Genomic DNA, 26,356 nt, shown 5'->3' with positions numbered 1-26,356 from the left:
TACTCTTAAGTAAAACTTTATTGTACTTAGCCAAACTTCTTCCTTGTCTCCACTTCTAACAAGTGTAATGCAGACTAAGGAAGACTTTAGCAATTACAAAGAAGAGTGAGTACTGGTGTTACAGGACATCACTGTAAGGTCAGATCAAGGACAAAAATAACAATGGAAAACATGGAGCACTATCACATTAAATTTATACTTAGAAACCTGTGTGCCATTTTGGTGGAAATCTTAAATGCATGGGCATCCAGATATGGTTTTAATGTGGATGTTTGAACTCAAGATCATCTACCTGAATTAATGACAATCTAAGTTACTTTAAAAATGTACTGCATTGTCTTTAGGAAAAAAAATATATCTTTAATGATGTGAAAAATAGGGACGCCTTGTCTAATTTTTTTAGTGATGGATAACACAAAGTGGCACCAAATCTAGACATGAAAGAAAATCCCTCAATGTCCTCAACAAATAATTCATCTAATTTTTCCACTTTAAACTATTCCGTAACTGCCTGGCCTTCCACCCACACAAAGTAATTCACTCAGGGTGAACACTATGAATTGTGGGGCAGCAAAAGTCATACTAGTAGTAAATCCTAATTCTGGCCAAGACTTTTTTTTACAGTACTGATGTCAATTTGAGAACTGCATCATAAATGATTTCCAAATATTTTGGTTCACAAAGACAGTGATCAGCTCCCTTGATGTACACGATGGTCACATCTGTTGTTTCAAGTCCAGCAAGCAGTTTAAGAGAGGTCTCACAGGGACTGTATCTATCCTGCAATTAATAAAAATGTCAATACTTCACATTGGAGTTAATCACAAACTTATTTTATATCTTACATCAAGGATTTAACCAAATTTTTACTAAGGATATGTACATGTCTGTGTATGTGTGTATATACGTATGTATATGTATGTATAAATGCGTGTATGGGCCTTTATGTGAATATGAGTGGATGGGCCATTCTTCGTCTGTTTCCTGGCACTTTATCGCTGAGCGGGAGACAGTGATCAAGTATAATAAAATAAATGAATAATGTATATATTTTATTTTTTATCATTTTACTTGTTCATCATTTCCCATGTCAGCATGGTAGTGCCAGGAATTAGAAGAATGACCCATCCACTCACATACACATAAAGGCTCATACACGCACTTATACATACATATACATATGTATATACACACATACACAGACATGTATGCACATGCACATATTCATGCTTGCCTTCATCCATTCCTTGCGCCACCCCGCCCCACAGTTTCCAGCCCCAGGAAACAGATGAGGAAAGACCCATCCACTCATATAGACATATATAATGGCTGTGGCACTTCAAGATTAATAGGCCAGAGTAACATGGGGAATAAATGTTTGTGATGAACTTTATTGGAATGGTTCTGATTGTTTAAATGCTCATATATTTTTCCTAAATATTTCATGAGCTGCTGACAGTCAGGCTGTGGAAGGCAACTTTTGCAAAGTGGTCAAGACTAAAAGGGTCAAAGACAACATTCATATTATAGTTAAAATCATAAATCATACGAGAGAATGAATAAACTTACCTTTGTGCCATGAATGATGCGAACGGGACAGGAAACAGGAAATCTTCCTGGTTCTAAGGACAATTCATATGGAATCATCTCCTGAAAAACAGCTAGAGACACAGGAAAGGGACCACGTTTTGCATCCTGGTATTCATAACTTTCACCTTTTTCTAACTTCTCTAATAATGAGGTTGTGGCATGCTTTCTTATCATTTGTGTGTACCGATCTGCGAAGTTGATGGATGGAGCAATAAGGAGAAGACCACTGAATTTTGCAGGATGTTTTTTGGCAAGAATCAAAGTAATCTGAAAAAAATTGATACTGTAGTAAAAAAATTTAGTAATTTCAAAGTGCATAACAAGCAGATCAATACCTTAATCATCCTGGTATGAATAACACTAACAATGCAGTAGCTTGAAAATTTTCATTCTTAATGTAATAAATTTAAAAAGAAGCATGGTTTTAGGAAAAATAAGCTACTCATTGACAAAGAGCAAAAGGTGACCACAAAATTGCTCCAGGCCAGTCTCACACTACTTGCCTCAGAGTTAAATTTTGGTTTACATACCCTATTTCCCTTCCTTGATCCTGCTAATTATTTACTATACTTTTATTTGCTTTGTCGCTATCTCCCGTGTTAGTGAGGTAGTGCGAGGAAACAGACGAAAGAATGGCCCAACCCACCCACATACACATGTATATACAAACACATCCACACCTGCAAATATACATACCTATAAGTCTCAATGTATGCATATATATACACACAGACACATACATATTTACACATGTACATATTTCATACTGTCTGCCTTTATTCATTCCCATCGCCACCACGCCACACATGGAATAACAACCCCCTCCCCCCTCATGTGCGCAAGGTAGCGCTAGGAAAAAACAACAAAGGCCACATTCGTTCACACTCAGTCTCTAGCTGTCATGTAATAATGCACCGAAACCACAGTTCCCTTTCCACATCCAGGCCCCACAGAACTTTCTATGGTTTACCCCAGACGCTTCACATGCCCTGGTTCAATCCAATGACAGCACGTCGACCCTGGTATACCACATCGTTCCAATTCACTCTATTCCTTGCACGCCTTTCACCCTCCTGCATGTTCAGGCCCCGATCACTCAAAATCTTTTTCACACCATCTTTCCACCTCCAATTTGGTCTCCCACTTCTCCTTGTTCCCTCCACTTCTGACACATATATCCTCTTTGTCACTCTTTCCTCACTCATTCTCTCCATGAGACCAAAACCATTTCAAAACACCCTCTTCTGCTCTCTCAACTACACTCTATCTATTACCACACATCTCTCTTACCCTATTATTACTCACTCGATCAAACCACCTCACACCACATATTGTCCTTAAACATCTCATTTCCAGCACATCCACCCTCCTCCGCACAACTCTATCTATAGCCCACACCTCGCAACCATATAACATTGTTGGAACCACTAGTCCTTCAAACTTACCCATTTTTGCTCTCCGAGATAATGTTCTCGACCTCCACACATTCTTCAACGCTCCCAGAACTTTCGTCCCCTCCCCCACCCTATGATTCACTTCCGCTTACATGGTTCCATCTGCTGCCATATCCACTCCCAGATATCTAAAACACTTCACCTCCTCCAGTTTTTCTCCATTCAAACTCATCTCCCAATTGACTTGTCCCTAATCCCTACTGTACCTAATAACCTTGCTCTTATTCACATTTACTCTCAGCTGTCTTCTTTCACACACTTTACCAAACTCAGTCAATAGCTTCTGCAGTTTCTCACATGAATCAGTCACCAGTGCTGTATCATCAACGAACAACAACTGACTCACTTACCAACAGACTGCATGCTTGCCCCTCTTTCCAAAACTCTAGCATTCACCTCCCTAACAACCCCATCCATAAATAAATTAAACAACCATGGAGACATCACACACCCCTGCTGCAAACCAGCATTCACTGAGAACCAATCACTTTCCTCTCTTCCTACACGTACACATGCCTTACATTCTCGATAAAAACTTTTTACTGCTTATAACAACTTGCCTCCCACACCATATATTCTTAATACCTTCCACAGAGCATCTCTATCACCTCTATCATATGCCTTCTCCAGATCCATTAATGCTACATACAAATCCATTTGCTTTTCTAAGTATTTCTCACATACATTCTTCAAAGCAAACACCTGATCCACACATCCTCTACTACTACTGAAACCACACTGCTCTTCCCCAATCTGATGCTCTGTACATGCCTTCAACCTCTCAATCAATACCCTCCCATATAATTTCCCCAGGAATACTCAACAAACTTATACCTCTGTATACAGCCACCCTCTTTTTTAATAAATTCCACTGCAATACCATCCAAACCCGCTGCCTTGCCAGCTTTCATTTTTCGCAAAGCTTTTAGTACCTCTTCTCTGTTTACCACGCATTCCTCACGTGTTGGAGAAGGCGACTAAAGGGGACGGAAGCAGGGGGGCTGGAAACCCTCCCCTCCTTGTATTTTAATTTTCTAAAAGGGGAAACAGAAGAAGGAGTCACACGGGGAGTGCTTATCCTCGTCGATGGCTCCAATTGGGGTGTCTAAATGTGTGTGGATGTAACCAAGATGAGAAAAACGGAGAGATAGGAAGTATGTTTGAGGAAAGGAACCTGGATGTTTTGGCTCTGAGTGAAATGAAACTCAAAGGTAAAGGGGAAGAGTGGTTTAGGACTGTCTTGGGAGTAAAGTCAGGGGTTAGTGAGAGGACAAGAGCAAGGGAAGGAGTAGCACTACTCATGAGATGGGAGTGGTGGGAGTATGTGATAGAGTGTAAGAAAGTAAACTCCAGATTGATATGGGTAAAACTGAAAGTAGATGCAGAGAGATGGGTGATTATTGGTGCATATGCACCTGGGCATGAGAAGAAAGATCAGGAGAGGCAGGTGTTTTGGGAGTAGCTGAGTGAGTGTGTTAGTAGTTTTGATGCACGAGACCAGGTTATAGTGATGAGTGATTTGAATGCAAAGGTGAGTAATGTGGCAGTTGAGGGAATAATTGGTGTACATGGGGTGTTCAGTTTTGTAAATGGAAATGGTGAAGAGCTTGTAGATTTATGTGCTGAAAAAGGACTGGTGATTGGGAATACCTGGTTTAAAAAGAGAGATATACATAAGTAAATGTATGTAAGTAGGAGAGATGGCCAGAGAGCATTCTTTTCTGAAAACCTCTACATATCTTCACCTTCGCCTCCACAAGATAATAATCAGACATCCCTCCAGTTGCCCCTCTCAGCACATTAACATCCAAAAGTCTCTCTTTCACGCACCAATTAAAACATAATCCAATAATGCTCTCTGGCCATCTCTCCTACTCATGTACATATACTTATGTATGTCTCTCTTTTTAAACCAGGTATTCCCAATCACCAGTCCTTTTTCAGCTCACAAATTTACAAGCTCTTCACCATTTCCATTTACAACACTGAACACCCCATGTACACCAATTATACCCTCAACTGCCACATTACTCACCTTTGCATTCAAATCACCCATCATTATAAACTGGTCTGAAGCATCAAAGCTGCTAACACACTCACTCAACTGCTCTCAAAACACTTGCCTCTCATGATCTTTCTTCTCATGACCAGGTGCATGGTGCTACTCCTTTTGCTCTTGTTCCTCACCAACCATTAACTTTACTCCCAAGGCATTCCCAAACTACTCTTCCCCTTTACCCTTGAGCTTTGTTTCACTCAGTAACTTGAATAACTTAAGTTGAATAAATACATAGATGTCCTACTTCTAAGTATGTCTTTATGTGGTAACCATCTGACAAAGTCAGGTGATATCCTTATACTGTAAATGAAATGATGACTGTCATCTGCTGTAATGTTCCATCAGCTTTACTTAATAACTAGGGATAAACCCCAAATACTAAATCTATTGTTGATGCTTGCAATTATACCTAAATGTTTATACAGACATTACATGAAACAATCTTGTACTTACCCATGCTCCCATTGAGGAAGCAATCACCAGCTGAGGACCTTCTGTAAGTTTAAACAAAATTTCCTCTGCGTCTTGCAACCAGTGGTAGAACCGAGCATCTTCCAATTTGACAGGACCTTCCGATTCACCAAGTCCAGTGGCATCATATCTGAAACATTAACAAAGCTATTTTCTCTTTGTAAAAAAAAAGGGGGGGAGGGGAGGAGTCAATTGTTGTTTGGTTTCCCTGTACGCCTTGTTCCCTACACTTCGACACATATCCTTTTTGCCTATCTTTCCTCACTCATTCTCTCCACACGTCCAAACCATTTAGCACACCCTCTTCAGCTTCCTCAACTATAGTCACTTTATTACCTCTTTCTTACCCTTTCATTGCTTACTCGGTCAGACCACCTCACACCACATACTGTCCTCAAACATTTTATTTCCAACATATCCACCCTCCTCTGCAAACTTATACATCTATGAAATGCTTCTGTAATCTAATCACACCACTTAAAGAAGCATAAATGAGAAACTACAGAAAGGTGACATTGACCTGAGATGTTAGGGGCCAAAACTTTGCTTGTCATGAAAAAAAGATCTGATCACAACCTTCAAGTTCCTAAATCAATTTCATTGTGTCAAAATGAACAGTTCTTACAGAGATACAACAACTAGATAACATGATAAAGCTGAGCAGGAATTTTACTATGAAGTATGTGAAGAGGTGCTTTCTCAATTGTTACCGTGTTGACCTTGCATTTTGCTGATTTTCAACTTCCTCAGATTTTAATGAAAACCTGTGTATTAGCCTTGCATTTTACTCAGATTTTCAACTTCTTCAGATTTTAATGAAAATCTGTGTATTAGCCTTGCATTTTACTCAGATTTTCAACTTCTTCAGATTTTAATGAAAATCTGTGTATAGATGTTATTCTTTATGGTGATTAAGTTTTTGGAGTCAAAAAACTACATTTTATAATATTAAGCATTTAATTAACACTTGGGTTAATCATGATAATATTCACATGCTAATTACTCGACTAATTATAAGAATTTTTGGGTTTTGACCACAGATTCATAGTCAGCATACTTAAAAGCACCTATGCTGGAATTTGCAAGAAAATCCATTTTTTCAAAAAATCAAGAAATGTCCAAGGCTATGAATTTTGCTCAAACTTTCAACTTCCTGAGATTTTAATGGAAATCTATTTATAAATGTTATTCTATATGGTGATTAAGTCTTTGGAGTCAAAAGACTGCATATCGTAATATTAAGCAATCAATTAACACTTGGGTTAATTATACTAATATTCACATGCTAATTACTTGACTAATTATACAAATTTTTACATTTTAACCACAGATTCATATCAGCATACTTAAAAGCATCTATGCCGAAATTTGCAAGAAAATGCATTGTTTCAAAAATCAAGAAAAATCCAACGCCTTGCATTTTGCTCAGATTTTCAACTCCCAGATTTTAATGAAAATCTGTTTATAAATGTTATTCTATATGGTGATTTAGTATTTGGGTTTATAAATGTTATTCTATATGGTGATTTAGTATTTGGAGTCAAAAGACTGCATTTCGTAATATCAAGCGTTTAATTAACAGTTGGGTTAATTATACTAATATTGACATGCTAATTACTCGACTAATTATATTAATTTTTACGTTTTGACCACAGATTCATATTCAGCATACTTAAATACATCTATGCTGGAATTTTGAAGAAAATCCTCAGATTTTAATGAAAATCTGTGTAGAAATGCCATTCTATATGGTGATTAACTATTTTGAGTAAAAAAATTGCATTTCGTAATTTTAAGCATTTGATTAACACTTGGGTTGATTGTAATAATATTCACATGCTAATTACTTGACTAATTATACAAATTTTTACGTTTTGACCAAAGATTCATATTCAGCATACTTAAATCCATCTATGCTGAAATTTGCAAGAAAATCCATTTTTTTGAAAAATATCAAGGAAAATCTGAAGTATAGCCTTGCATTTTGTTCAGATTTTGAACTTCCTCAGATTTTAATGAAAATCCGAGTATAAATGTTATTCTATATGGTGATTAAATATTTGAAGTTAAAAGGCTGCATTTCGTAATATTTAGCATTTAATTAACACTTGGATTAATTATAATATTCACATGCTAATTACACGACTAATTATATGAACTTTTAGGTTTTGACCACAGATTCATATTTAGCATACTTAAAAGCATCTATGCTGAAATTTGCAAGAAAATCCACTTTTCAAAAAAATCAAGAAAATCCTGGAATCATATAAAAGTTGAAACTTGTATGTTGATGGAAAAAGTTTGAACTTGTACATTGATGGAAAACTTTAAGACTTGGGAGCCCTGTAAGTGTACTACTCTCTCACTGTATTATATGACAATGGATAATTACCGAGACAAGTGATATCTAAATAACTGAACAAACTCAGAGACATTGGTGGTAAACAATTCTAAAACAATGGAGCTATCAGTGCCAAATGACAAGAAACTTTAAAAATCTCACCTAATATAAGGGAATCCATGCTTCACACAAAAAGTATGCAGTGCAGCAACCTTTCCAACATTCTTCTTCCCCATGAACCCAGGGATATATGTAATGCCAGGAGAACGTGTCCCAGACACCTTGACATACGCAAGTCTGCGTTCTTCTCCAGATTTACGGTCATATATCTAAAATGTAACACAGGCAGTTACTCATAATACCTCATCATGTCTGTTTCTCCCCTTTGCTTGGTCCACAATTAGAGTTTTGAGTCCAGCTCACTTGTTTGCAACATCACATGTCCTAATACCATGATTATCAGCTGTCATTTTTAAATTTCATCTTGCTGCATTATCATATCTTTTCCACACTAATAGTATGTCATAGTGCTGGTACACAATAAATGTATGGCAATCAAACCATGACTAGGAAAATGCAGTTTGAGACACTTACAATTTTACAACTTCCAAGAATGAAAATAAGACAATGTTCAGCAAAACCAAGAGAAAATCTGTGACTCCACAAACATCATGTTAAATTCTTAGTCATTTTCATTATGGAACAAAAGAAATTTTTCCTAACATAAAAATTCAGTATTACAGCTACCCTGGGATGCACATAATTACAAATGAAGTAACCCATCCTAAATATATTCTCTTTGCTAATATTTGCTGATTCACTTGCAGAGGCATTATTTCAACATAACACTGCTTTTTTAAAAGCTATATAATTTCTGAAACAATAAAGCCAAAAGGAAATTCTTAAATAATCAGAGAAATGATCTTGGTTCTTCAAAATATGAATGGATGAAAACATATAGGAAGTAAAATATTTTGCATGCAAAACCCTGATGTGGATGTAGAGACTAATGTACAATATGGATAGGTACATTATTAAGAATTAAGTCAATTAAAATCCAAAATGCTTCCTACTGCTCTGGAGTATTGTGACTTATGCAGAATCTTTAGAAGCAACATCAACACACAAAATATGGAATACATATATTTGACAGAAATTTCACATATTTGAACTAACTAAAAATTTAGGACATTATGAAAAGCTATTCTGACAACAAACATCTAAGCTGCAATGATTTACCTCCAAATACAAACACTGTGCTTGTCTGCTTCAGCCACCTTGTGCTGATAATCAGCATTTATGCATAAAAAGCACATGCATTATTCAGCATTTGGTTTTGATGTTACCAGATTAAACCTGCTTGTGGTTGCATCATGAGTGAAAAGTTAGAGAATACAAGAACATTCTCAGAGGACAAAAAGGAGTACAATCTCACCAAGGAACTTTTCACTCCACAGCAGTCCATCGCTGTGGGAGATGGCGATTAAGTATAATAAATAAATATACATACGTGTGTGTATTCTTTTTTTTTCCATGCTTGTTCTGTTTCCTGTATTAGTGAGGGAGCATTGAAAACAGATGAAGAAAGGCCGCATTCATTCTCACCCATTCTCTAGCTGTCGTGTGCAATGCGCTGCAACCATAGCCTACTATCCACAACCAGGCTCTACAGACATTTCCATGGTTTCCTCCAGCTGCCTGACATGCCCTGGTTCAGTACATAAACATCACATTGCCCTTGTATATCACATAGTTACAATTAAGTCTATCCTGTGCACACCTTTCACCTTTCTGCATGTCCAGGTTCCAGTCATTCAAAATCTTTTTCACTCCATTTTTCCGACTCTAATGCGGGGAAATAGCAATCAAGTATGTACATATACATGTATATCCTTTTTCTTCATACTTGATCACTGTTTCCTGTGTTAGCAAGGTAGTGCCAAGCACAGATGAAGAAAGGCCTCATCCTCTCACATCCATTCTCAAGCTGTCATGTAATGCACCAAACCACAGCTCCCTATCCATGGTTAAAAGGTCGGAAAAGCTCCTCATCTCCTGGTTGGCAAAGTGTAACATCGTTTCCAGACAGGAACAAATTGAGCAAAGCTTCATATTTTGACAGAAAAAAAATCATTGAAGGAATAAGTGCACATGTTGAGATTATGAAAAACATATCTGCATAAACCATCCTCATCTAGATAGATACACACAGACGATAGATATACACAGACTGAAGAAAGACACAATAAAATTAGTAACTACAGGTAAAATAAGTGCATGTTTATCTCATACAGCAAAGATTAGGAACTATGGGTAAAGGACATGCATGTTTATCTCATATAGCAAAGATATATTTATCAACTTCTTGACAGTCACATGAGTTCATGAACGTATTCATGAGGTTTAAAACATTTCAAATAATAGTTTCATGCTGACACATTAAATGTTTATGATAATCTATATCAGACAGCATACCACATAAGGAAATGAGAAGTTGCAATTCAACAGCTAAGAAAGCTTACTCACTACTCATTTGGAAATTTTTACTGCCCTTACCTTCAGAAACTGGGTTCTCTCTGTAAAAGAGGTACTTGAATTACGTTGGTGACTCATTACAATACTTCAGTCCAAATCAGTGTGCTGCCAATCAGCTTTATAGGTAACAGTGTGCTGGCAGAAGATAAACGGACCCTGATGATGGCAACAGGAATAAAACTTCTCTTTAGAAAGTAAAGAATAATTCACATATGTATGATAAAATTAAGTGAGGTTAAACTGAATGTCATATCTAATGAATATCAATCAGACCTAGTTCTAACCAAATGTAGTACTGTACTGTATATGAATAAAATTCAATCATAACTGATAAGAAGAATAAGAATCAATTCAATAACATAGTAACTTAAAACAAAAACCTGCGTATCAAAACTGAAATCTAGTTAATCAAGCAAATGCACTTCCTAGCATCTAATCCTTAAAAAAGCATTGTCTAATGAGAATCTTATAATCTACCAATTAAATTAGAAATCAAATTTCAGAAATTCCAAGCAGACATATCTAGAATTATGCAAGTGATTTCAATCTTTGTGTTTGTGCTAAGAAACAATATTTTTTTGTATACCTAATTGGCTCTCCAACCTTTCCAAAGAAGCATCACAAACAGACAAACTATTGTCTCACCTGCACTCATACAGTGTCCTGCTGTCACAGTACCATCACCAAAAAAATACCATCTACATTGAAACGTTACTGACTACTCTATGGTTTATCTCGACTGCTTCTTATTCCCCAGTTAGACCACTAATTACATACCGCTTCCCAACCATAAATACCACATAGCTCTTTATAGCTATCTATTTGTACAATGAAGGGAAAGAGTTCTACACTCATGGGTCCCATCTCTTAAACTCTGTTTTCATCAAATAGTTGCTTGAACATTTTGATACCACCAGCATTTACAGCTTCATTACATAATCTATTCCAGCCCTACAACATCCTCATAACACTAAACCATTACTTTATGCTTTTTATTAACCTCTGCCAAACTTCTAGTTAGGGCCTCTGGTTCCTCTGATATTTCTTAATTCACGTGCAATCTTTGTTGTCATCCTCCGGATTTTTTCAATAGACCATGACCATGTTTGAAAAGTTCATCTTTATTTTGGCTTGAGTGACCATGTTTGAAAAGTTCATCTTCGTTTTTGTTTTATGTAGGCCATGAAGAGTTCATTGAACATTTCCTTATTCAGTCCTAATACTTGCCAGCAGAAAGCCTGCCTCTACTATTTTTCTTAAATGATACTCTAGCAAAATGGTATGCACAATATCAATTCTTGGACCTCTTCCTCATACAAATACCTGAAGCTTTGCACAAAAGATCTCATACAACGTGCTGCATCTTCATTACTTTTCACCTACTAGAACTAAAGTTTAAAAATTTGTCAAGCAAACTGGAATTTCTCTAGTCTCCTTGTAAGCAGATGCAATCCTTATCATTCTTTATTTTTCTCATGACCTTGGTATCATCCGCAAAAATGTTCAGGTAAGAGGCCAGTCATTCCAGCTAATCATTAACATTACAAAGAGAGCAGCAGGCCCAAGAGTGAGTTTGCAGCATGCTATTGGTGACCCCAGACCAGTTCAAGAATGCTTCTCTAACTTTTGTCCCTTGCTGCCAACTACAAAGGTAATATACTGTCCAGTGAAGGGATTTACCTTTTATTTTTGCCTATAGATCCAATTTCTTAAGTACTCTCCAATGTGGTAGTGTCAAATGCTCTCAAGCCATTTTGGAAGAGTATACCCATGCATCTGTTCTGTCCAAGAAAGCACTTTGTCATATATGTCTGAACTTTGTATTGCAACCCCTCCTTTCCCTACATCCATGTAGTCTCCTCATTAAGTAGCTTTTCTTTGCAAGTAATTGTCCACTTGCTTTCTAATTGCCTTTTCTAATATTCTACTTATAACAGTGCAAACAGTGTGAACGAATGTGGCCTTTGTTGTCTTTTCCTAGCAATACCTCGCGGGCGCGGGGATAGGGGGGTGCCATTTCATGTGTGGCGGGGTGGCAACGTATATGGATGAAGGCAGCAAGTGTGGATGTGTACTCGTGTATATATGTAAACGTCTGTGTATGTATAGGTGTGTATACGTTGAAATGTATAGGTACGTATATGTGGGTGTGTGGGCGTTTATGTATATACATGTGTATGTGGGTGGGTTGGCCATTCTTTCGTTTGTTTCCTTGCGCTACCTCGCTAACGCGGGAGACAGCGACTAAGTATAATAATAATAATAATTAAAAAAGTGCAAACCTATTAGCTTCTCTTACCCAGATGGAATTCAGTAATAAAAGAAGTTCATTTTCTCCCTGACTGACCATAACGTGCAATCTTATAACTATCTATACTTTTCCCATTCATTTATCTTCGGGACCCTGTTTACTAAGACGAGTGTATACTTTTTTCCATGACTTTACCAAATCATATACTTCCTCCCGGTCACTTCAGCTTGTCACAGTTTACCTGTTTCGCCTCCTCTCATGATTAAGTTCCAAGCTATCCTTCACTGTCACTTCATGTTGGGTTAGGCGGTGAGCAGAGTCTCCCTCCCTGATAAACCATGTTTGCTCAACCTCCTTCCTGTTGGCTGGTTTTACACACACTACCTCCAATCTTGTCACTGCGTTTTTACACAAACAGTTGATCCGTTACGCCTACCACACCAACTACTGCTTTCGCTCATTCCTAGCTATCATACAGAACACCTTCAGCAGTACGTCAATTGAATATCTCTTCCAGCACACTCATATCGTCCGTCCTTGCAAGTTGTACCATCTCATCAGGACGTTCCCCACTATTCTCTCCTGTGGTTTCTTCGCCTATCTTTCACAGCGTCATTCTTTCCTGGTAAATATTTTCATAATTCTAACCGTGAAGGATGTTTGGACAGTCAGATCAATAAATGGGTGGACGTATGGAGGAAGGATGACTGGATACATATAAGAAGGATTAGAAAGATGCGTAAATAAAAGGATGGTCGAAGGCGTCATGATTAAGCAATTCATCTACATTTTTCTTATTATTATTATCTGGCCTTGGGAAAACAGGAGTTTCTCGTCTGTATATAACAGCTTCCACTAAGTTTTATCATGTGCATGTGTCTCTTCACCTCATCTCTCCCATTAACAACCGTACTACTCAATTACAATCTATGATTCTTCATTCTCACAGATATCACACTACTGCAGATCTCGAGCAAAGACAAAAACCTTAAGTTTTCTCGCGTTTTCTTCTGACATTTCAGCCTTTTATTCCTACTTTAAACAACTAGCAGAAATGCATCAACAATATACAAGAGCTGTGGTAAATTTCATTCTATTCAACCATCTGCTCACCATAATTTCATCTCAGGCCACAGGACACTAAACCACAATGATGACACTACATAGCCTTCTTACAATCCAACATTTAGTTGAAATCCACATCCCCACCTACTTACACCTTAAGTGCCTTCCTATTAATCATATGCCTTATCTAAACTAATAGAGGCCACATACTTTTTTTTTTTCAGGATTTCCCGTACTCTCCAGTTGAAAAACTAATGCCCTCCCCCTCGTATGTAGTTTTTTTTTAATTATTTACACGGGGTTAATCACCCCTTTTAATCAGTTCAATCAGAATCCTCTATACACTCAAAAAACATACCTCAAAGTCTTACTATGGAGACACGATGTCTAAGTGGGGTCAACGGTAGCTGCTGTTCCTCGTAGTCTCAAGCCACAAAATTTTGGTCACCAGCGAGGCGAGCGCGCCCCTATATAACCCTATGTGATCGTGCGCGCATCGTCCCTGTGCTGCACGCAACACCTCGGTCTTCTTGCTTCCGTGTAGGGATGGCTTCAATGTCCCCAACGCAGTCTGTATGCCGTGTACCTGTACCAGGTAAATACGAATTTGGAACATTAATACAGTATGTCAACAAATGCACAAATATTCAATTTATCCCTAAATCCTTGTGCGTGACTGTTCAACCTCGAACACGACGGTTCGACCTGGGGGATGACTGTTCGAGCCTTGAATATGATGGATTGACCATTCATCTGCCACTTAAAGGTACCTGTTGAAGAGCCAGGGTGGGCCAATCGTAAGCAGCAGAGTGGCACAGAGTTCTGTTCCAGGACGTTTACTTTTCCTGATCTGTTTCAATGACATGCCGGAAGGTATGGACTTCTACCTGAACATACTGCAAATGATGTATTCTACAAGCACCTACCTCGATATTTATGATCGCAAAGTCTGCATCTCAAACCCTTTGTGCAGCATGTATAGGTAGTTGCTAGCTACGATTCCTAGAGAAAGATTGCATCGGAGCGCTAACTGTTATATGATGTCTTATTGGGCTGGACATCGCTGAATCACAATGAACACGATAAGATCTGGCTACTGACAAGCAAAAGAGGCCCCCCCCCCAAAAAAAAAAAAATGTGGGAAGTGTGGTGGGCGAGGGGCTGAAAGACTGGTGGCGAAATCCTGTGCATGAGTTGAGGAAGTACGATGAAATATGAGGGAACACAGTCGACAATATGACATGTTGATAGCAACGTAAACTGAGGGTTACAACAGTCATACCATCCCTCTCTCGTTGCTGTCCCTGTGCCTAGCGATTATCGTTTATATCGTTCCCAATACACTAGTCTGGATCAGATAGATACACACAACTTTTTACATCACGCACAATACATCGACGTGTGCCCGTATTCCAACGCGAAATATGGACTGCAACGCTAATACGTGTTTCTTAATTCTTACATTTGCACGCTAAATTGATTTAGTCTTCCACATTAGCTGATTTGTGAAGTATGGTCATCATCTGCATTCCCAACTTCATCACCACACCCATATCGACACCAATGAACCCTATTCCCAAACATACCTCTGGAATCAAGGGCGTGAAGTCTCATAATACATTTGCCTCATTACGATATTTGTCTTCAGGAAAATCTGACGATTTGTGATTTAATTAATCAGCCATATAACTCAAAAACCGCTGTTCTCAACAATGTTTTTAACACACCACTAGTAAGACTATGATAAGCCAGTGCCACTGGGATGGCGAGAGATCTTCCAGCTTGATATGCCCCCCATGGAGGATATTTCATATCATCTCATTCACACAAGTCTGTTCTTAGTCCTTCCATACAATAAGTGTTTTTAATGATCTATCAATGTATGTGCGCAGCAAGGGCACATTTTCCGTTTTCTGTGCACGTATTCTTGGTTTGGGATCTTCGTTCTCTCTCTAAGAATTCCTCATTTCTTCTGTAAATAATAATATGATTGTTTCATTCACTTGCATTATAAAACTTACCTTTCGATATCAAACCCCTTAATGCAGTGGGTTATGAAGAAGAGGAAAAGTGAGGGGTTCATTATACCCATAATGTCATGTAAAGTGTAATTATACCTGTGAAATATTAAATCGATCTAATGATAAGTAAATTCCTTCGTATCAAAGTACATATACCAATGCTCTCATTGCTAGTAATTGGCGGCATCTAAGGTAAGTGTTTAGAGGAAAATACTGCGAAAACACCAATAAACATGGTAACGAGTTTTCTGATATCTCCATAAATACAACTGGGCTTTTGTCAGCTAAAATCTGAGACCTTCATTCATGGTATTTTGGTTTCGTATATATGTAATAACTAATATCTTTAAAGGATTGGAACAACCAATAGAATTTAAGTTTTGAACCGTGGCACCCATTTCTGGACCTAAACTTGTTTGTTCTTTCCTTCTGGCACATCAATTAATTGTTATGATAACACCGTGCCCCATTGTTGTACTAATGCATATCTCGATAGAAAAACGCTGCTTTTCCCCCATGACATAATACGTAATAGAGAAAAAAGCCTTTTATTTAAAATAAAGTGCATCAAATGCGTCATATCTTCAGTAATCAGTCAGGGGTCATAATCAGATTGTACATCGATTTACAAACAGAATAACACCATGGGCGTCACTTTCGCTCTAGATGAAAGATTTTGATGAAAAGTGGTCCTAATCGATTCCCTACACTCAAAACAATTGATATAGTCCTTATATACCACAATAACCCTGGTATTCAAAGCTATTTCCACTCTGCGGAAATAAAATTGAGGTAGAAGACAGTACATGTAAAAACTTATTATATCAACTCTGGTATCACGATCAACATCCATTACATAGTACATGCGCATCTGCTACTTCATTAATAGCCTTTTATGTAATTCTAAATAACATAATTCATAAGAAAAACAACGTGTGGTAGTAGACAACCACAAATGACGTACCTGACTCTGTAAACACGATTGGTTCCCAGTTCCTGGTTGGTCGTCACCACCATCCTTCTGTCTTCTATCGATATCAATAGTCACTCCCACAGAAAACACTATCTCGTATTCATCATTCACATAACTTTCAAAATTGAGGCCATCATGGCCATGTGACCACGTAACCTAATGATCCACACAAACACGTTCGGAGGACGTGTTTACTGTGGTGTTGACCTAGTTTCAGAAACAAAATTCAAGAGATTATGCCATTAAAAATTCTTTTCTATCTATCCTCCATTAATTCGTAATTCATTTAATCTTTTAAACATCATACTAAACATTAGAAGCTGAAGTTCAGACTTTCAGGAAGACTACGTACGCAAATTCAAATAATCACGATCAAATATGTTATCAAGAAGCTTCATAATGGAGAAAATAGCAAAATCAATACACATACGAAAGGAAAGAATTTGTATCACATAATTTTAACTTACCATTCGGTTAAGTGATTGTTGTTTTCTCATTGTCGCAGGCGAATTGGTTCAACATACTGTTCATAATGTCACAGACCATGAAATATGATAACACTACAATGAACATTGATTATGAATTTGTATACAAAGACTGAAATCATTTCAGTTACAAGGCCATTATGAAAAGAAAAATCAGTCAATACTGTTATGATTTTGAAGGGAAATATTACCCTTAGAACTTCAAAAACTTGTTTTATATCTTTGTAACAATACTGAAATGATTGTTTAGTGCACATATAACATCTATTTGATAGTGCACTTTCATTACTGATAAACCCTCACCTGGCTAATAGTGGCTATGAAACAAAAAAGCTCATGATTTTTAAGACAAAATCACAGTATGGTACAGAAGAGTCTACTGCACCCTTATACCTTATTCACATAACGATTTGGATCAGTAATTACCCATCTGCATAGTTCATGAGGCGTCTTTCTCAAAACAATTTATACTGCCAGCATTCACAACTTCATGAAGGTCTATTTCAAAGACTACCCTTTCTTGAAATCAGTAACTTTAAAAAACTTTTCGGAGTTAGGCCTTGGGCTCTTACTTCAGCCCAATTTCAATTACACTTTCCAAGTTAACTATCTTTACTCTGTTGAAATATATTTGAGGTAGTGCTTACATGGTTTATTAAAACATCTCATATTCTAAATCTTATTATTGTTCCTATCTGTGGGAGACAACTTTATATTATGGTGCTTTACTAAAAGGGTTACAGCTAACTCCTAAAACGAAGTCACCTTCAATGTGATTTTTAATTCCAAACATTATTCACAAATTAGTGTATAAAAATATCAGCGTAAACTAAATTAATATGGCATCTAAAATACTTGAGATAGTTCAGTCAAATGCTCATACACAGAATAACATAGCTAAAATATACCTTAAGCAGTATTCATATCAACAGTCCAACAGTGCTTGTCAAATTCTTTTGTCATATTAAATGTACCACTAAAATCCATATCTAAAATATACACAGTAATTTGCAAAGAAACTTTAAAACATTCTACTGGTTTTATCCAAATGAATTGTCACCATGTCTATAAACACTTCTATGATACATTCACTCAACCAAACCCAAATAAAAGCTTAAAAGTACTTTTGATATGGGTGAAAATCATAAAATAATTTGACAGGTACCCTAAAAAGTTAGCCTCTTTTTGTCATACTTGAGAGCGAGATGGCATCCTCTCTATGAAAAATATTAGTATGAGCCTATCATTAGACTGACTAGCTCTACAGTAATATGGCAGACATTCATGTCTCACTTACCTGGCTCTGAGAATGACCACAAGTAAAATTGGTTATAAATGCTGAAAATTTCCTTCAAAACATGCAGTACTTCCCTTAGATTCACCTCATTTTACTTGTCCAATTCATTTTTCTATCAGTCTATTTTCTATCCGTCTATCTATATCTTTGACAATTAGTTTTGCTGTCTTGATTTAGCATTGTCAAACCCCGTTGCTGTGTTTGAGGACTGGATGGGAGAAAATGAATGAGAATTTTCTTACAAAACTTTTATACCAAGAAGTAAAGTTTCTTCATGTAAATTTTTAATATCACAAAGGCAATGATTGTGCAATAGTATATTTTTTTTCAACTTGACAGGAAGGTAGAATTACTTGGTATTCCAAAGACCAAAATGCATACTACCGGAGCTAAAAATTTATTTCAGAAATGAACTTCCATCTACTTTCAATTGTTTCTTATATTGTTCATTCAGATTTCACTTTCCTGCATATCTTTACAGATCTACTTGGACATGAACCCTTACCTTACCTGCATCTAAATAATGACAGCTTTTAGGGGGACCATAAAGCAAATTTGGTTATAGAAAATAATGAATTGTGAATAAATTCAAATCTAGACAGCTTGAATAAAAGCATTCAGCCAATGGAACTACCATCCATGCATTATACAATGTGTTAAAAAACAAAGATAAACGTCCAGCCATCATGTACTCTCCCACAAACACCAAAGTAGGCTTCACACACAGATTATGTTCTTTCCATAATTTTGAGTAATCATAATCTTTGGATAATGCATTTAATCAACTGATAAAAGCAGCGAAATGTCAATACAAATCACACACCTCTTTTCAGTGGACACTAAAATGTCTTGGGATAGAGTTGCCACTCAATGATTTCTGAAAACAGACACATCTTGAATGAAAGCATTCAGCCAATGGAACTACCATCCATGCCTTATACAATGTGTTATACAACAAAGATAACGTCCAGCCATCATGTACTCTCCCACAAACACCAAAGTAGGCTTCACACACACATTACGTTTTTTCCATAATTTTGAGCAATCATAATCTTTGGATAATGCATTTAATCAACTGATAACGGCAGAGAAATGTCAACACAAATCACACACCTCTTTTCAGTGGACACTAAAATATGTCTTGGGATAGAGTTGCCACTCAATGATCTCTGAAAACAGACAGTAGGGTGGGGCTGTACAGCTCATCACTCCTCATGGTTGTCTGCTCAGTAATACTTGTACTAATTGTAATAATATGCTTCCAAAGAAGCACAAGAAAACCTGGAGAAAATAAAAATTAGCTGCTGTCCGGAAATAAGCAATCTATCATCTCTGATACCTCAACTTCATCTTATCTTGCAACTACTATCTTCTAACAGCACATAATCAAATATTCAACATCTAGGGTGCTAATGATATTTTCCAGACTTTTCACATGCATGAATGTACATTTAGTATAAAACAATGGCTATATGAACCAAATACACATCTTTACTTACACTACCATATGAGTTAGTTTCATGAAGAAAATAAATTTCACTGAAACAAATTAAACCCCATCATTTATTGAGCAATTCCAAGTATCCTACAGAGGATGACATGCTGTCAAAGTACTAAATCTAGGCATATGAAATGGTCAGGGGAACCACAGAAAAGTCTGCAGAGTCTAGTTTTGGTGGGGGCTATGGTTTTGGTGCATCATACATGACAGCTAGAGAGCAGATGTTAGTGAATAAGGCCATTTCTTTGTCTGTTCCTCGTGCTACCTCACTAGTATGGGAAATGGCAAACATGAAAATTAAAATCCCTATTTAGAGTAGTTATCAATTTTTCATTTTTTTTATTCATTTTTTTTAAAGATAATTCTTTTCTGCGCTACATATTTCAGTCCTGTTGGCTTCACTGTGATATCTAGTCCTGCTGAAACTTCTGATAAATCTACATGAAATTTTGCGAGTAACTTTACTGAATGTGTCCATAAACCCTGCGACGTTTATCAAAATCAGTCACCTAACTTACTATCTCAAACAGCCACTCAAAGAAATTGTGTTGAAAAGAACTTGTTGAAATAAGTATTTTGGTTTCTAGAATGGATACCATCAGCTTAATCAATCTTAAGATTCACACAGTGATTTTCACTTATACAGGATGACCAATAGCTTAAGAACTGTTCTAATTTTAACTCAACATCACTGATGTCAATGTCATAAATATATCTAAGATTCATTTTAATGCTGTAATACCTTTGATACAAAGTTTCTGTAAAATATCTTTGATACAAAGTTTCTCCTAGTTACTTTTGGTTGAACTGGAAAGGCATTCAATTCAACCACTATACTAACTTAGACTAAACATTATTTTACATACTAACTTGTGTCATAAATAACTGGATTAACACAGCATGCACTACTGATGATCAGCATACAACCTTCAAAGTATTATGCTGTACATTCATAGCCCAAAATGAATATTTTTTGGGGGAAAATTTAGGTATCTAAGCACTCCCTAACAGCAGCAAGGAAAGTTGTTCGTACAGACTGCAATGGTCCATGAAGATGCAATGGCAAGTGGTGGTTTAAAGATGCTATGGCCTTCTCCCAATTCGTCAACTGTCCACGCCATTCTCCTCTCCATTCTACTGCCATAGGATCATCTCGAGCACCTGCAACAACTACTTTTACTCCTTGGCAAACTTCTTCCCATGCTCCAGGTATCACTTCACTCACAGACCATGAGAGCTTATATGGAGTACAAGACAACTCTACTTCCTTCCTGGAGGTGTCATGTGGTGGTTTATCTAACACAATGCAGCGAATCTGTGAGGCCTCACTACGGTTAGTGGGACAAAATGGGCTTACAATAATGCCTAAAAATGGAGCATCTTGGCGTGCAAACCAATGCTGCATTTGACCCTGGGTGTCAATATCCTGAACAGATGGATTTGGTGGAAATGTTGGATGTGAGTGATACCATCCTACTACCTGTACACCACCCTCATGAATAGCAGTACATGCAGCACTCTGAGATACTGGACACATGTCACATTCAACACCAGAGCTAACTGCTTGAGTAGGTACTGCAACAGTCACATACAGGGTCTTTGCAGCAGGGTCATAATAGCCACCTAACAACCCCATCACCTCTGCGAGAGATGTGTGGGCATGAAGATCTAATGTGATTACTGCATGAGCATGCATGACAACAGAAAATGGAGCTGGAGTATCTGGGTCATGTTCCAGACAGCGAACCAATTTGAATTGTTCTAGTCTTCCAGTGTTTCGGCTAGCACCAGGACCTGCCCTATTTCGAGGAGCTTCTGGAATGTGGCATGCATCTACTACTGCCCCAGACTCATCATGACTGATTGTAAGCCCTCCACCTTCACTCAATGAAACATCCCATTTTTTCTTTTGCTTTTGTCGAGTCATTTCAGATCGATCTACTTTAGTCAAAGGCTTACATGGCGTGGATAACCTCTCTTTCTGTCTACCACCAACAACTAACTGTGAAGTGTAATTACTTTCTGGACACCCATAATTAATAGCACCAATTTTTTCTAAGTATTCATGAACTTTACCAATTGAGTTAACATCTCCACAGTTCTTTAAACCTGCACGAACTGCAGTCTTTCTCACATATTTAGGTTTCATTTGTTTCCAAAAACTAAGAAGGTAATTCCTAATTTTCAAATACCTCTCTGGAGTTTTCACACTTCTACCATCAAAATATTCAAAGTGGACTTTTTTCTCTTCTTCTGTAACATTTTCCAAGTCCAACTCTCTTTCTTCGGTGGGGGGAGGAAAAGTAAAGATCTGTTGCTTTTTAAAGTCTATTCCAGAATCTTCATTTATAGTCTGCACTTTATCTTTAGTCTCTGAAGCTTCATCAACACAATTAACGTCTTCAGACTTTTTACAAAATTGTACATCACTTGGAGATTTATCAACAATTACCAACTGTTCATCATCACTTATATCAATATCAACATCACTTTCTTCCATCTCATCTTTAACTAAGTGAACAACTTGTCCTAACAATGGTACAGAGGCCCCTAAACTGTCACCTTTCCCATCTTCTTTTTTTGAGGAATATTCAGGCTGTATTAGATTTTCTACTTCAATACTGCTTGAACCAGCAGTGGTCTTCAACTTTTTCTTTTTAGTCTTGTGCTTCTGGGGAGATCGTATTTTAAAAGGGAGATGTGATGTACTTTTCTTCTTTTTTATCTTGATTTGATTTGCTTTCTTTTTTGTTTCTTGCAACTTTATCTTATTGTCTTTGGTTATTCCTGGAACTGAATTATTAATGCCAACTGACACTACTATCCACTCATCTCCAATAGAAGGAACAAATAATTCACCTGATGTACTTAATCCTTCACTATCATTTTCGATGCCACTTATTGCCTTCGAGTCAATATCGACTGTTTTACTTCTCTTAGGAGAAAGTGGAGTTGTTGTAACAGTAGTTGTTGCAGTTTCAATAAGACCTAAAGGATCTTCTAAATCTGTGGTAACACATGGGGATTCAGATGGGATATACACATATGTATCTTCTAACTCTTCAGCTTCCTGGACAACATTAGCAGTCTCTGCCCATTTCTTGTGGAAACTGCGAACCTGTCCAGAAGTTTTGGTTGCTATGAAATTAGACAGTCTGTTCCAGTTGGGTCCAAAAAGATCCTGCAAAAAAAAAAAAAAAAAAAAAAAAAAAAAAAAAAATCATGTCAGTATCAAGATATTTACTTTTACTATACCATTCAACCTAAAGCTGAAAATCTAAAATACTGATATAGATAATGAAAAACAAAATGAACAGCTGAAATGGTAAAAGAGTGTGACATCTTGCACATTAAAGTTTTAAGTAATGATAGGTCATATTACAAAGGTTGAATATATGAAATATCAAGCTGAAATGATCTAAGTGTATTCTGAACGTTTAGGTAAATTACAGCTGAACTCAATGAACATTATGAAGTGAACAAGGAAAAGGGGAGACCAAATCTCTAACATTTACCTCCCTTAACATTCCATCTATGAACAAACTGAATAACAATGGTGACATCGAATGCTTCTGCCGCAGACCAACTTTCACTTGAAACCATTCACTCTCCTCTCTTCCTACTCGTACACATGCCTTACACCCTTGATAAAAACTTCTCACTACTTCTAGTAACTTTCCTTCCACACTGTGAATTCTTAAGGCCTTCTACAAGGTGTCTCTATCAACCCTGTCATATGCTTTCTCCAGATCTATATATGATACATATGACTCAACATGTTTCTGTAAAGATTTCTCATGCACATTCTTTAAAGCAAACACCACTTTTGAACCACACAAGAAGTGTAATTTAGTTTCTTATGCTTTTTATCATTTCATTATCATCATTATCATTAACACTATAATAAATTCTCTTATATACATTATCAATATCAAGGAATTACAAAAAAAAATTTTCAGAGTACTACACTACTTTGAAGATTACTGTACATCACCAAAGGGAAAGTTCATGTTTGTCATGAGTTATAATTTGCTTCATAACCAACCATTTTATCTCCCTCTCAGAAAAAAAAATTTTCTTAAAGCAATGACCTTACCAGTCCCTTTTGGAACAAATCCTTCTCAACTGCATTCCAATGACTTTTTCTTTTACGGCTGTTAGAATTCTTTTTGCTACTTGGTGACCCTGATGTATGATGGGAACTACTGCCACTACCACTAACAGTTGAAGTGACTTGAGAGGCGGCACTGGATGGCTGGCTGCTGTGTGAAGTGGTGGCTGTGGTGTGTAGTGCTACTCCTGCCTCTCCAAATAATCCAAACTCACCACCAGAGTCAAAGTCAAAAAAATCAGATTCACTCCTGAAAGATAAGTAAAAATAAGGAACAACATTATTTTGGTTAACACAACACATATAATTGTTCAATCTTATTCTAAAATCAACTGGTTCCACTCTCATCAAAATCCATGAACAGCAAGGAAACCTACGATGTCCCAAAATAATTCACTTTAGGCCTTACATGAATATCAATTTATAAACTAAAGTTTTCCATAATCTCAACAAAGTGCCACATAAATGTATAGTGTCATTTGGCATCTTCCTGTGCCCAGCACAACATTACATACAGTAAACAATGAAATACATTTCATAACTGCTCTAACTATTGATTATACAATCTTCCTGCTTTAATGGGAAATTGGTGAAACAATTCCTGCTGGAAATAGCATCTTTGAAAAAAACTAATATTCTAGAAATCACTGTTGCCTCCCGTCAAACATCATGCCTCATGCCTTATATCACCATGTAGTAACAAAAGTATGGAAGCAAATAATTATCAATAAGCAATCAACTGTCTCTTTTCCTTAAAGAATCTGTAAAATACACCCGTAATAACATATGAAAACTAATCAATTGATTAAATTTATGCTCAAAGTATCAGTCTCTTACTCTTCTGTACTGGTAAGTATTTTTACAAATATGTTCCAAGATCTTCATCCAAATCACATAACATACTTGACCACCACTTGAATAATAAATGTTTTTCAAGTTGAAAACAATTTCTTTCTTGAAATGAAAGATCATACAGTACACTAAAAATGAAACTATAAGTGATATTTGGTAGGCCTAATGGAAAGGTATCACTAAGTGCTGTAATCCTTTTGTACTCCTGTAGATGAGTTGTAATATAAGGATACCGGCTTGGTTTACTGTCTACAAGAGCAATTAAGGATCTAATACCTTCAGATTCTACACTTTTAAAGAAAAGTATCTGATACTGTGATAGTCACAGCATAGTGCTAAAGGACAGGAACATAGACGTTCACAAGAGGATATTCTTCTTAATTTTCCATTGATAAGCAAGAAATAGAGCCTCAGTAACATGACATAGGGTCAAGAGACCCTCCCATCACGGTTTCGTCTTTGGAATGCTAGTGCCTCAACCATCCTCCACAACTCTTTTAAATTCCGTGCAGTATAATCTTAGGCAATCATTTCATGATAACAGGAGAAAGGTGACATACTTGAAGTCCAGATCAACGAGTCCAACAACGTCGACGTCAAGAGTACCCCCCAGCTCGTCAGACGACGCCATTGTCAAAACATTTCCACCGCTCGTTCGAAACTATTGAAGTGGCCAGGAAAAACTATTTTTCTTACTATCAATTCCAAAGTAAAGAAAAATTTTGCTATTGCTACATCATACATACAATATCGTCACTTTTTAACACGTTGTTTGCTGCAGATGGTCAAATATGAAGTTATTTTTTTTTTTAACATGACCAAGTCAGCGCCAGTCAGTCGATGAAAAATATATGTAAGACGGATACACTAATATTCGTTAGCTGATGTTGATACCGAAAATGATTTTAGTAACAACCAGATAATAATAGTTTCAAACAATATTATGGTTTTGCATTTCTGAAAGCGATATATATATATATATATATATATATATATATATATATATATATATATATATATATATATATATATATATACGATCTTATAACTGTATGTAAGGGATTTAAGGAATGGGGTCTTCTGCATTCCATCGTGTTTTTAGGAGAACAGCTGAGAAAACTAGGTTAGTGTAACTCTCACAGATCCCGCATGATCTGATATTCTTAGGAAAAGAAGAAATAAGAGAAACCAAGAGTGGTTCGGCGCGCGAGACCTAATTACCTTAATGCATGTTTCCTCGTTCATTTTTGTACTTCCCGGCCCCAAATGATTTGTGTGTGTCCAGTCACCCTTGAAAATGTAAGGATCAAGAGAGTGATACTGGAACACGGATAAAACAACAATACTATG

General features: G+C 36.8%; 2 protein-coding genes across 6 annotated transcripts; both read right to left on the bottom strand.

Moving 5' to 3' along the window:
- Nucleotides 1-19,671, bottom strand: LOC139757068 (palmitoyl-protein thioesterase ABHD10, mitochondrial-like). Of its 5 annotated transcripts, none has more exons than XM_071677109.1 (8): nucleotides 18,543-19,671; nucleotides 16,752-17,283; nucleotides 14,138-14,352; nucleotides 10,472-10,606; nucleotides 8,078-8,244; nucleotides 5,557-5,704; nucleotides 1,570-1,857; nucleotides 1-780 (listed from the first exon to the last, which is right to left on the bottom strand). In XM_071677109.1, exons 4-8 carry the CDS (start codon nucleotides 10,526-10,528, stop codon nucleotides 619-621), a joined length of 822 nt encoding a protein of 273 aa, XP_071533210.1. In that variant the 5' UTR covers nucleotides 10,529-10,606; nucleotides 14,138-14,352; nucleotides 16,752-17,283; nucleotides 18,543-19,671; the 3' UTR covers nucleotides 1-618. The 5 variants fall into 5 exon arrangements, with proteins under 5 accessions (XP_071533210.1, XP_071533209.1, XP_071533212.1 ...); XM_071677108.1 differs by having other exon boundaries at nucleotides 14,125-14,352; nucleotides 18,543-19,670; XM_071677111.1 differs by lacking the exons at nucleotides 14,138-14,352; nucleotides 16,752-17,283; nucleotides 18,543-19,671 and adding an exon at nucleotides 13,350-13,369.
- LOC139757065 (uncharacterized) lies at nucleotides 17,914-25,715 on the bottom strand. The gene is made up of 3 exons (XM_071677104.1): nucleotides 25,567-25,715; nucleotides 24,140-24,404; nucleotides 17,914-23,224 (listed from the first exon to the last, which is right to left on the bottom strand). The coding sequence occupies exons 1-3, from the start codon at nucleotides 25,635-25,637 to the stop codon at nucleotides 21,029-21,031; spliced, it is 2,532 nt and encodes an 843-aa protein (XP_071533205.1). The 5' UTR covers nucleotides 25,638-25,715; the 3' UTR covers nucleotides 17,914-21,028.
- Between the last annotated feature and the right edge of the window lie 641 nt (nucleotides 25,716-26,356).

The sequence above is a fragment of the Panulirus ornatus genome, chromosome 24 (assembly GCF_036320965.1).
Source record: "Panulirus ornatus isolate Po-2019 chromosome 24, ASM3632096v1, whole genome shotgun sequence".
Lineage (NCBI taxonomy): Eukaryota > Metazoa > Arthropoda > Malacostraca > Decapoda > Palinuridae > Panulirus > Panulirus ornatus.
Note: the sequence above shows the minus strand (reverse complement) of the source record. Positions and strands in the feature narration are given on the sequence as shown.

Excerpts from the sequence above, each read along its gene's own strand:
- LOC139757065 (XM_071677104.1), bottom strand. The coding sequence starts at position 25,637 with ATGGCGTCGTCTGACGAGCTGGGGGGTACTCTTGACGTCGACGTTGTT. Across the intron at positions 24,405-25,566 it reads CTCGTTGATCTGGACTTCAA|GAGTGAATCTGATTTTTTTG; the intron begins GTATGTCACCTT and ends CTTATCTTTCAG. Across the intron at positions 23,225-24,139 it reads ATTTGTTCCAAAAGGGACTG|GATCTTTTTGGACCCAACTG; the intron begins GTAAGGTCATTG and ends TTTTTTTTGCAG.
- LOC139757068 (XM_071677109.1), bottom strand. The coding sequence starts at position 10,528 with ATGAGTCACCAACGTAATTCAAGTACCTCTTTTACAGAGAGAACCCAG. Across the intron at positions 1,858-5,556 it reads CTTCCTCAATGGGAGCATGG|ATTACTTTGATTCTTGCCAA; the intron begins GTAAGTACAAGA and ends AATTTTTTTCAG. Across the intron at positions 781-1,569 it reads GCATCATTCATGGCACAAAG|GATAGATACAGTCCCTGTGA; the intron begins GTAAGTTTATTC and ends TATTAATTGCAG.